The sequence below is a fragment of the Mesocricetus auratus genome, unplaced genomic scaffold (assembly GCF_017639785.1).
Source record: "Mesocricetus auratus isolate SY011 unplaced genomic scaffold, BCM_Maur_2.0 Super-Scaffold_100691, whole genome shotgun sequence".
NCBI classification, from domain to species: domain Eukaryota; kingdom Metazoa; phylum Chordata; class Mammalia; order Rodentia; family Cricetidae; genus Mesocricetus; species Mesocricetus auratus.
In genome coordinates, this window is record NW_024429267.1 from 48,870,600 (window position 1) to 48,882,886 (window position 12,287).

Sequence of the window (12,287 nt, forward strand, 5' to 3'; positions counted from 1 at the left end):
ACCTGCTTTAACAAGTGGTGCTTGATGAAGATGGAACTGGATGCTGGCTAGAGAATGGGAGTCAGGCATCCGGGCTACTATGAGACCATCTGTTGCCATAGCTTAGCTCCTGACTTCACTCTGGACAGTAACGGACATGTTAAACAGACAGATGATTCTTTGGTCTAAGGAGTGAGGCTGACAAGCCCTGGATGTAGTCATCTAAGTCTTCAAAACAGAAAAAAAAGCAAAGCAAAACATTGGCGTTTGAGGGTCTGGGTTGTGGTCCAGTTGGCAGAGTGACTGCCTAGCATGCCTGAAACCCTGTGTTCAGTCCCCAGGGTTGCGTGCACAGGGGTGGGGATGGTGGGTGGTGGTGGTGGGTGGGGGTGGTGGTGCATTCCTGCAGTCCCAACACTGTGGAAGCAGGGGCAGCAGGATCAAAGTTCAAGATCATCCCCAGTTATGCAGTGAGTTTGAGGCTAGCCTAGGCTAGACGTCCTTTCTCAAATGGACGAGACAAATCACAGAGCAAAGCAAAGCAGAACCAAGTCAAAACCCAATGGCTCTAATGATTTTATTGCTCAGTGGCAAAATAAATCAAAGCAACATTGATTTCAAAGTCACTGTGAATCACATTGAAGTATGTCAGTGACTGCTAGGAAGCAGGTCTGAATGCTGGGACCGGGCTTGGGAGGAAGGCATCGCAGTGTGGTCTGTTCTTGTAAACATCGGTACAGGTAGAGAGCAGTTTACCTAGGCGATGGGAGCTAAGCTCCAGCTCCTTCTGTTTGCACAGAGAGGAAGCATCACAAGCGAGTTTCCACTTCTCACCTGCCAGGCTGGAAATACCGGCCTAGAGAAGAATGGATTCTAACCTGGCTACATTTATTCTAAGATGTTTTTCTCAGTGACGCTTCCTGGTCCTTGCTTCCCTGCATGGTGGACTCATCCTTCACAACCAAGTCCTACGGGCTGCACAAGGGAAGAAATGATGCTCCTAGATACAGAGGGTATGAAATGGAAATGGAGACTCTCGGCTACTTCCCGTTCTCAGCCCCACTCGCTTTGGAAACAATCGCCCCATCTGAAAGGACTGTACAATCCCAATACACAAAGACTCGTCCCCTGTCCTCACTCCCACTTCTTGCTGCTGCTTGATTCTGTGCCTCTGACTTTGCTCTGTCACCTCTGTGAGTCACCGAAGTAGCAAGGACTCCCTGATAAGCAATCTGTAGGTTAGTCAGATCTTTGCACTTGGTACCGTGTCAGTTCAGCCCTGCCTAGGACATGCTCCAAGGACTGAAGAGAAAGAAAGAACAATCCTGCCAGCAGAATCACAACTGAGCCGGAGCTGGAGTGAGGCCTCGGGTGTTGGGAACTGGGAGGTTGGCCTTCTTGATTCTCTGCAGGAGTCATGATGTTGACTGGCCGGCACTGGGGACAACAATCTGGAACCAGAGTAACACTTGGCTGCTCACATCCAAACGTCTCACCAGGACCACACCGTGACCTGGAGCATACTCCAGCCTCACACAGGTGGGCACAGGGAGGGAGCTGAGTCCTGGGGCAGCCTTGGCTACAGCCCACATACTGCCCCCACCCCTGGCTGCCCTCAGCGCTGGGATGCTGCTCTCCGGCAGCCTGGGTGTGCTTGCCAAGGGCCTGCTTCCAGATCGCTAGCACGGTCTCAGATCTTCTGGTCTCCCTGTTTCCTGGGCACTCGCCAGTGCAGCTGCTCGTCTGGGTGGGCACAGTGAGATCAGTAGAGCTGGCCCCCTGCATTCGGAGGGACCGCCACAGTCACACGGTGACCAGCACATCCAGTGGGACAAGGCCTCTCTTCTTCCCACTGAGGACTCTGACGAAGCCGTCCTGTTCTTCCTCGGAGGTCACACAGATCTGGGTGCCGGGGGAGAGAGAGGGGAAAGGCTTCAGTTTGGCAGGAGCAAGTGGGGATGTACAGTGTGAGTTGCTGTACAGGAAGATCCGGCTGGGAAAGGACAGGTGGTTCGGGAGGGGACGTCGTGGGGGGCACCGTGAGGAAATGCTTAATGAAACATTGCATGCAAACCTTGTTTGGAAACAGGTCCAGATGCAGAATATTTACTGGGCTCCAGGATTAACAAAATGGCGTTAAGTGCTGTGACTCCCTGAAGAGTCGCCGTAAGGAGAGAATGGCAAAAATGTCTCATAGAACTGGCATGAGGCATGCAAGCATTTGGTATATTATGGTGAAAATCCAAAATAATAGCTGTTACTGTTTCACGTTCAGTGCTTGGAATTTTATATGTGAATTGTCTAGCACTAGGAAACCAAGACACAATTTCATTACTAGCTCTGGGCAAATAAGCATGAAGATCTCTCATAGTCTAGAGCAGGCACCAGTGCGAGACTTCAAAGGAGATCATGAAAATCCATTCGGGTGCCCTTGTCACTCACTGTTCACAGGCCAGTGAAGGGCAGAGAAGGGGATGAGGCCAGATGTGTGAAGAGGTTTCTGGGAAGGGCAACTCTGCTTTCCCCCTCAGGAACCACCGCCACAGTTGAAAGTTGTGCCTTAGTATGTATTTCCTTGACACAGTCTGAGGCAATGTCCCAAGAGCTACATTGCAAGTGGTTGATTTTTAAAGGCCGAGGTTTGCTTTTGTCCCCAGAAACAGTGGCACACATACACATTATCCCAGGACTTGGAAGTGAGAGGCAGAACTAGGGGCTCAAAGGCCAGCCTTGGTACATAGTGAGTTAGAGACCAGCCTGGGCTACATGATACCTTGCTCAAAAAAACTAAAATCAGAACAAACAGAAATTAAAAGAAACATAACATGTTTCTTGTTAATGTTGGAGACAGCCTGAGGACAGTTGTGCATATTGGGAGTAGCTGGGAAGTCAGACGTTCCGTGAACAGTTCTTAGAGGGATGAGTAAGAAGACAGCAATAATTGTTGTCTGTCTTAGGAGTAGTACTCATTAAACTGAAAACATAAAGCACACACACACACACACACACACACACACACACACACCCTTGACCTAGACTGGGGGGTGATCAAGACCTTGAAGAAGTGACATTTAAGCATTGACGAATAAACATGAATAACAATTCAACTGACAAAGTTCAGTGCAAGGGGCCAGGAGGTGTGGTAGTGTATACCTGCAATCTTAGCAGCAGAGGCAGGTGGATCTGTGAGTTTGAGACCAGTCTGGTCTACAGAGAGAGTTCCAGAACAGCCAGGGCTACACAGGAAGACCCTGACTCAGACAAACAGACAGGCAGACAGACAGACAGACAGACAGAGTGCAGTGAGGTCAGGACAGAGGTGGAGGGGTGAATGGTGGAAGAGAGAGGTGGAGAGTACTGTCAAGGCCTGGAACATACTGGAAATACAGGTCATGCTAAGCCCTGCTAGGTCCCTCAGCTCACTCTCTGACTCTTGTCTCAGTGGCTAGAACCGGGCCAGGGTCAACCACTAAACAATCATCGACAGTAGAAGGGGACCAGCTTGCTCAGCTTCGAATTGCCTGGGTCACATGGGATGTAGGCGGGTCACAAAAGCAAGGCTCGATGCCGTGCATCACAGCTGAAGGGCGGATTTGACACCTGGCAGAAGCTAAGGGTTTCCAGTTGACAACTGACGTGGTCAGGCTTACTGAAAACGGTAATTTCTCGATTCTCTTCTATCCCTTTCCACATCCCTTTTCTTCCCTTCCCTTCTGCGCTCTCCGTACCCTTTCTCTTCTAGCCAGAAGACTTCTCAAGGCCTGGATACATTTTCTCCCTGACCAAGCCAGTGCAGTTACTGCTGGGGCAGAGCAGGCCTGGCACAATTCACTCTGGTGCAATTCACTCTGATGAGGGACACCCTGCCCCTACACAATGCATGACTTCAGCCATCCAGCCAGGCTATGACTTGACCCTTTGTAATATGGGGCGAGACTGTTTATGCTCTCCTAATTTCAATAATTAATCTCCTTCCCAGTGTCTTCCAGAGCACAGACTCTTTTCTGGGTTGGAGGCTCCTATTTTGGACTTAAACTAAACTCCTAATCCCTTAGCCTTTTGTGGCAGTCGCCATCATTGTCATCACCATCATCTTTTAAAAAATGTACTATTTTAGTTTTATTTATTTACTTTTATTTTATGTGTATGTTTTGCCTGTGTGTATGTATGTGCACCACTTGTGTTCCTGGGGCCCACAGAGGTCAGAAGAGGGTGCTTGATCCCCTGGAACTGGAGTTAAAATACAATCAGGATAGGCCATGTAGGTGCTGGGAATTGAACCCAGGTCCTCTGGAAGAGCAGCAAGTGCTCTTACCCACAGAGGTACATGTGTGTACATATGTGTGTATCTCTGTGAACACAAGTATAGGTGACCATGGATGCCAGAGGCGTCAGATCCCCTGGAGCTGGAGTTACAGGAAGTTGTGAGCTTCCTGATGTGGGTGCTGGATCTGAACTCCAATCTTCCGCAAGAGCAGAACGCACTCTTAAACACTCTCTACAGGCCTCACCACCATCATTTTCAGGCCATGCATCTGTGCTTCCTCCCTGGGTTTCTAATCTAGTGGAGCTTTGTTGGACTTAGACTAGTGTATCCAATGTTTCAAGGAGGATGCACCCTGTAGTCATGGCTTCCTCTAATGGGACACAGGTTCAGGAAACAAGACAGATGGAGTACCTGCCAACAGACTTTGGGGAAGGTGTTTCCTGCTCCACAATGAGGTATACTCAGAATAGTCCTTCCACTGTCTGAAAGTGACTTGTTAAGTGTCTGTGGGCATCTGTGACCTGTAGTGGGAGGTGGAGGAATGTTGATTCTGGAGACCCTAGTGGAGGAAGATGAAGGAATTTAGATCACTGCTCATGGAATCGAGTCAACCCTCAAAGCACACTACAGCAGAGCCTCATTGTGCACCTTGAACAAAAATTATGAGGTTGAGTCAAATTAGTTTCCTAACTTGTGATGCGCATGTTTCCTGTTGCACATAACACACTGTGGCATAAAGTGACAATAACCTATTGCATTGCGGTTCTTAGGGCTGATGGCATAGGACTTGATAGCTTTTTTTTCTGTTTAAAGAGTTCCAAGGTCCAAGTTCAAGGTTAAGGAGGGCAAAGGATTCTGTCTTCTTTCTTTTCTATCTCTCCAGTTGTGAATTCAGTTCAAGGTGCACTGATGTTGCTCCTGGTGGTTATGGGGCTGGGCTGTCACTTCCTTACTGTCTCCCAGGGGCCACTCTCAGTTTGCTGATGCCAGTTGCACTGGGCGTCTGTTCTCCATCTTTAGATAAAAAAACAACAAAACAAAACCCAGTGGGTCGAGTCATTCTTGGAGTTTGTCTCGCGTGGACCTGCCCTTCTGGTGCATTTCTTCCCCGCCTTCTGTGGCTGCTTCTCCCTGGTTTAGCAGGTTGCATTTCTGTGCTTTTGGGGCTCACATGAGTATATTTGGCCTTCATCACATCTGCCAAGAGCATTTTGCATAATATCTGGACTAGCGTCCAGTGCTATAACCAGACATCACAGGTTTAATGGCTCAGGACAATACGCCTTTTTCCCCCCACAGTGCACAACATCAGAGGTCTTAAAGTCCAGCTGTCTTTCAGGATGGAACCTCTTCCTCAGATCTCAGAGGAGATGCATTTCGCTATTCTCTGTAGCTCCCAGAGTCCCCCTGCTTCCCTCAGCTCACAGCCTCACCTCCTGTCTTCTAGGCCAGCACCACGGCGTCTTCAGGTCTCTTTGACTTCTATCCTCATCTTTTTTCTGACTCTGACATACTGATTTCCTCCTAGAACTTCTGCATTTACACTTATGCCACTGAGATAATGCAGCACAGTGTTCCCTGACAAGAGCCTTAACCATATCTACATGGTTCTTTTTTTTTTGACATATAAAATAAGATGCTCAAGGGTTGGGGCATTAGGGCAGAAGCAACTTTGGGGAACTGTTGTCTGTTCTATATAATGAAAGCCTTGGAAATATGCAGGCAGTCTGCTTATGTATGGAGGGTGACACTCTTTGGTGTAGCTGAAGATTCGTTCTTGATGTTGTAGTGTAGAATCTCTTGAGGTGTAGAGATGATGTCACGGGACTCAAAGGAATACAATATAGAGGCAAGGAGACTGGAGAAAATTCTACAAGGAAATAAAGTCTGCATGGAAGCCACTGGGTCCGTCACTTTTCCCACTGCTGTGACAAGATACTCGGCAAAAGCAGCACAAGGAAGGAAGGCAAGGTTTGTTTTGGCTCACAGCTCTGTAGACTCAACCATGGCGGGGAAAACATGGTGGTGGGAGCCTGAGGTGGTTGTGTCCTCAGTCAGTAAGCGGAAGTAGATGGATGCTGGCACTCTATTTTCTCTCTTCTCTTTATTCATCCAGGATCCAAGTCCACGGGATGGAGCTGCCCACACCCAGGGTGTGTTTTCTGTCCACAGTTTAGGAAACTTTCTCACAGACACTCCCATAAGTGTGTCTAAGGTGACTCTAAATCCCATCAGGTTGACTGTCAAGATTTATCATTCCATCCACATAAGAAACAGTGAAAAAGTAACTTGAAACTTAGAGAAATTTAAGTAAGATGGGAAAAAAACTAAAGACATCCTCTTAGGAAGAAAAAAGAAGAAACAAGTGAAAGACGTATAAAACCTGTAAGGGATTTATGGTGAAATAGAGCTGCACCAGCAAAAGGATTAAGTTACAAACTGAAGACATAGTAAGCTAAGTTGGGAAAGATATTGGTCACATATCACAGTTCATGTGTAATTATTTCTTATGCTCTCTTGAAAGCATAAGAAAATATGCAAAACACAAAGTAATTATGCAATTGCCCCATAGGTCTGTGATAAAATTACAACCTCTTTTCTATTCAGTCAAAGCAGAATAACATAAACTATTATTTACCTCTCTAACTTGATAGGCATCAAAAGCTAGTCATATTTCATTATGGCAAGAATATGGCGACCTGGATATTCCTGTAATCAACAGGGGTGGGTACAGATAGGGACAGGCTTTGTGGAGGCAGTTTGGCATATATCAATAACTGTAAATGTCTTTTAGGTGGGGCTGGTCACAGCAATCACTGACAAACCTCACAACCCGAGTATTATCCTGGAGACACACATGATAGAAGGAGAGAATCAGCTTCCCCAGGTTATTCTCTAACCTCCACATCCATGCTGTGGCATCCATACATGCACACACCACATGCATACACACATGTATACACACACTCACAAATCAATAAGTATACAAAAGTCTCATTCCATTTTCCTATAAATTCTAAAGTCTGACTTGAGGAAATAATCAGAGTTAGATGTAATTTTAATGTTGTTCATTGTAGTCATCAATAATAGTTAAAATAAAAAAAATGTCTTGACTATCCAGGAACAGCTGATATTTCAACACATTTTTGTATATCTAGACTAGAGTTAGCAAACTTTGTTCTGTAAATGGTAGGCTTGCAGGCCATGCCATATCTGTTGTAGTGGCTTAACCCAACCATTATAGGGTTAGAAATGATAGAGAAATCTATACACGTACATGGATGTAAATACACATGTAATTATTTCTTATAAATGTATGTGTGTTTGTATTTGTGTGTGTGATGCTAACACAGAACATGGAGACTATTAGGCAGACATTCTGTCCCCAGCTCCAGTGTAGACATTCTAAAAAGTTATTTAAAAACAGAATTAGGACTGAGATGACTCAGTGCTTAATAACTCATATTTGTTTTGGGTCCTACAACCCATTATCGGCCAACACAATTGCCCATAACTCTAGCTCCAAGAGATAGGATGCTCCCTTCTTCCTGGCTTCCATGAGCACTATGCTCATGCATGTACCAACACATGCATAAAAATAATTAAAAATAAAAGTAAAATCCTAAACCTTATATAATAAAAACTATAAATTACCAGATTTGACCAATGTGCCTAAGTTTGCCATTCTGATGTATGTACAACTGTTAAAAACTATATTTTGATGAAACTAAGTAGAACTAAATAAAATATGATATTAAATTATACATTCAAAGGAAAGCTTGGCATGAAATATGTCAAAGATTTTTTTTTGTTTTATGAGACAGGGTTTCTCTGTATTGTTTTGGAGGCTGTCGGTCCAGCCCGGCCTTGAACTCACAGAGATCTGCCTGCCTCTGCCTCCCGAGTGCTGGGATTAAAGGCATGCGCCACCACTGCCCAGCAAAATATGTCAAAGATTTTAATGCTAACAATAACTTAATGGTAGAATTGCTGTGGTTGCTATTTTCTTCTATCTTTAAAATATCATTTTCTAAATCTCCATATAGTAAACAAATTTCAGTTTTATAATCTAAAAATAATTTCTGGTTTAATTTTTTTGCAAGAACACAAGGAATCCTTAAAACATTTCTACAGCTATGACAAAACCATGGATGACATTATAAAAATGTTTCAAAGGAATGTAAAGCTGATTAAGGAGGATTCTTTTTAAGTTTAAAAAATGAAGAAACTTTATCCTGTTAAGGAGAATCCTACGTGTTCATAATGGATAACTTAATTCCATCTGGAAACAAGTGCTCTGTGGATAAACAATGTAATCATTATGAACGATTAACCTCAGAAATAGAAATGTGATTTAATAAAAAAGCATTGCATTTATTTTCAGAATCAATTTTCTCCTATTCCTCTGTTAATGGCCACTTGTCTCTTCATGTTTTTAGAGTTATAAATATCACACTGGCTATTTTGGGGCTCACGGGGTACCTTTCACTGGTGTTTACCAGTGCAGATGAAGTCCTCATTGGGACCTGCTCTGAGTTATGATGGTGGGGAGTAATTTTTGTTAAACACCTGTGGTACCCAGGTACCATGCTGTCCCTATACAGGCGGCCACACTGAACTCTCAGGTCTATATCAGGGAGATGCTACTATACTGATTTTTTAGGTCACATTTAGAGGTGATTATCAAAACCACACTTGATACAGACCCATTTCTACATGACTTTGGCATCAATGACCAGATCGTCCTGTGTGTGTGTGTGTGTGTGTGTGTGTGTGTGTGTGTTTGTGTGTGAGAGAAACTTAGTAACTCTCTTTGAAGGTAATTCCCCCAAATGGGGGAGGAAATGGCTCAGTGGTTAAGAGCACTGCCTGTTCTTCCAGAGGACTCAGGTTCAATCCCCGGCACCCCATGTTTGACACACAACTGTCTATAACTCCAGATCACAGGAGCTAATGCCTCATGTGGCCTTCACAGCCCCTGGCATGCATGTGGGTGCACAGATGTCTATGCAGGCACAGTCTCCACACACACAAGATAGAATAATAAAATTAAATAAATGGCATCCAGGGTACGTTTGGGGCAACTGTATTGAACAGGCATTAAATTATGAATGCTTGTTTTAAATTCTTTACTTTCTTGTAGACTGAGCCTTATAATTTCCACATTTTCAACTAGAGACACTCATTTTCTTGAGAATTGCTGGAATTACTATATATCAAGAATGTAGAAAGAGGCCAATTTCTGACTTTCCAGACTGAAAATTGCAATTAACTGTGAGACTTCATGGAGAAAGACAGGAAATTTCTAACTCTGGTCCCTCACAACCTCCTCTAACTTATCCAGAGAAATCTTGGAGACTTGAGCACGTCATTTTTCCCTGTAGTGAAGAAGGACAGCCCCTCTGTGCTGGAAGGAGACACAGAGGAACAGGACACGGCTGAGCTTTGTTTTGATCTGCATTCCAGAGCAGAGCTAAGGAATCCATAAAGAAGGAAGTAGTTGAAGGTCATTATAGATGGAGAGGACTCAGGAAAACAGATAACCTCACAGGACAGGTTATTCAACACAGCACTGAGCAAAAAGGAACAGAAACTTATAAATGAGAGCAGGGAGATGCCAAAGTCTCTGCCCTAGATGGTTTCCAGTCTGTGCTTTGTCCTTTAGGGGACACATAGAGAGGCTTGGAGTCTTGATGAGGTGATCTGAGAGGGTTCCATGTGATTAGAGCCAGCACACCAAGCCCTGGAGCATGGTAGCACACAATGACAAAGTTTTCCCATTAGGTGATGACACATTGGTGGGCCCAAGCCCAGTGACGTGCGGTCCTCAGACCCAAGTTCAGGGGTGAGATGCTCTCTTATGACTCTGACATCATATATGCTTCTTCTCAGACAGATAGCACTAAGTATCTGTGTTTGAATGAGAAATGTCCCCTGCAGTATTTGGGGGACGTTATGGAACCTTTAGGAGGTGAAGTCACTAGGGCGGGCTTTGAGGTTTTATAATTTATTCCCATTTCCTGTTCTCTCTCTCCCTCGCAGCACCCCCCCGTCCTTCCTATGTTTGAATGAAATGATGAAATGTGATCACCCAGCTTCCGGGCCCTGTTGTCATGCTTTCTTTGCCTGTTGCCATGCCTTCCCAGCCACTATGGACTCTAACTTTCTGAAAAATAAATCCTCTCCTCCCTAAATTACTTTGAGTTGTGGTGCTCTATCACAACGATAAAAGTGAGTTTAAACAGCAAGTTTCCTGACCTTTGGCTTTGTGTGTTGGATCCCACCCCCACACCACTGGCACAAGGACATCTTTTCTCAAACGGCACACTTGGTCCCCCCTTTGTCCCAGCCTGTGTGTGCGTGGTGCCATTTGTGTACTTTGCTTACCTGGTTCTCTTTCAGTGTTATCTGTCCCTGGTCCTTGCAGCCAATGAAGGTTCTAACACACCTATAAATCTTCTCATGCTGTTCTACTCTCTGAACAAAGTTGGCTGGAAAGAAACCAACCCTGTCCCGAATCTTTCCCTGAAATGGAAGAGAAGGCATTCAGCGGCAAATACATCGTTTACTGTCATCGCCGCAGGGTTCTTATTTCTTTTTAAAGACCGAAATACCTACTTTCCACCAGTCTTCGTTGGAGTCTTCTAGAAGAGTAATCATGTCTCCTGGCCTAGAAATGAAGAATGGATGAGTTGGGTGGGGAAGTAAAATGAGGAAGGGAAAGTAGACTTTAATTCGAGATAGTTTTTCACCCACTCTAACAAATTCTAACATAAATAGAAATAAAACACAAACAATTTCACTGACTCTTCCCTTCTAAGAAAATGGAAAGCAAGTGTAATTTCTGTGCCTTTTTAAAAAAATGGTGATTATCTTTACTTTTAGTACACAAAGATCATATTTACCTTTCAAAAACGCCCAGATTCAATAAGTATCAAGGTGTATTTTGCCGAGTCTTGAATCTTCCCTATGTCCTACCAGATTTCCCCACACATCTCTGTGTAGATAGGCCTGTATTTTGCTTTTATATTATTGTCTAGAACTTACATCTAAAGGCAGTCACACTCTTTATTATTATATTTATTAGTGATGGTTTTTCACTGTCACCTTGATTGGATTAAAAACACACAGGCAGGATTGGAGAGATGGTTCAGTGGTTATGAACACAGGCTGTTCTTCTGGGTTCAATTCCCTGTACCCACATGGCAGCTCACAACTGTCTATGACTTAAGGTCCAGGGGATCCAACACCCTCACACAGACATACATGCAGGCAAAACATAATTGCATATGAACTAAAAATAAATTTTAAAAAGGAACACAGGGCGTTGGTGTGGCAAGGTTTCATGTATGTTGGCCAGACTGGTCTCACACTTAATATTTATCTGAGGATGAGGAAAGGTCACATTTTCACTCTTGTTTCTTAATTGACCAATTCCATCCTAATGTCACTCCAGACATGAGATGGAGTAGTAGGCTCCACACCTGTGAGAGATGGTGCGGTATCTCAAGCTGAGGAGCACAGACCCAGGGAGGGAGGAACTTAGAGCTGCCAATGGGACATGCTCTGCAGAGCCAGCCTCAAGCACCAGGGATTTTGCCCAGTTTTGAATTTACTCCTATTCCTAGGGATTTACACTTTTTTGAGTACAAATATTTACTTTTTAAGACCTGATACTACATTGTTGCCCAGGCTGGCCTGGGACTCACTTTGTAGCCCAGGCTTGTCTTGAACTTGCTGCAATCCCCCGACTTTAGGCTCTTGGTGCCAGGATGCGAGGCTGTGCCACGATGGCCTGCCATCACTTTTTCACCCTGCCTGGGTTTGCTGCTCCCAGCCAAGAATTTCCCAGGGTTCCTCCTCTCCTGGCGGTCTTTCTTTTTGTTTGTATGGTATCAGAAGCACTCTTCAGGAAACTCATTTTTGATACTCTTGGGTGCTGGGACAAGGGCAGAACAGGTTTGTTTCTGTGCCTACTTTATTCTGATTCAGCCTCTTTTGCTGTCAGTGCCAAGTCTCAGTTAACTATTTCAACCTGGGA

General features: G+C 44.7%; 1 protein-coding gene across 2 annotated transcripts in view; it reads right to left on the reverse strand.

Moving 5' to 3' along the window:
• Positions 1–542: 542 nt before the first annotated feature.
• Stac (SH3 and cysteine rich domain) overlaps positions 543–12,287 on the reverse strand; it is a 130,025-nt gene continuing 118,280 nt past the window's right edge. For both annotated transcript variants that reach the window (XM_040740130.1, XM_040740129.1), the window contains exons 9-11: positions 10,865–10,916; positions 10,634–10,771; positions 543–1,881 (exon numbers count right to left, since the gene is read on the reverse strand). In XM_040740130.1, coding sequence (XP_040596064.1) covers positions 1,783–1,881; positions 10,634–10,771; positions 10,865–10,916 — 289 coding nt within the window. In that variant the 3' untranslated portion in view covers positions 543–1,782. The remainder of the gene's footprint in view (positions 1,882–10,633; positions 10,772–10,864; positions 10,917–12,287) is intronic.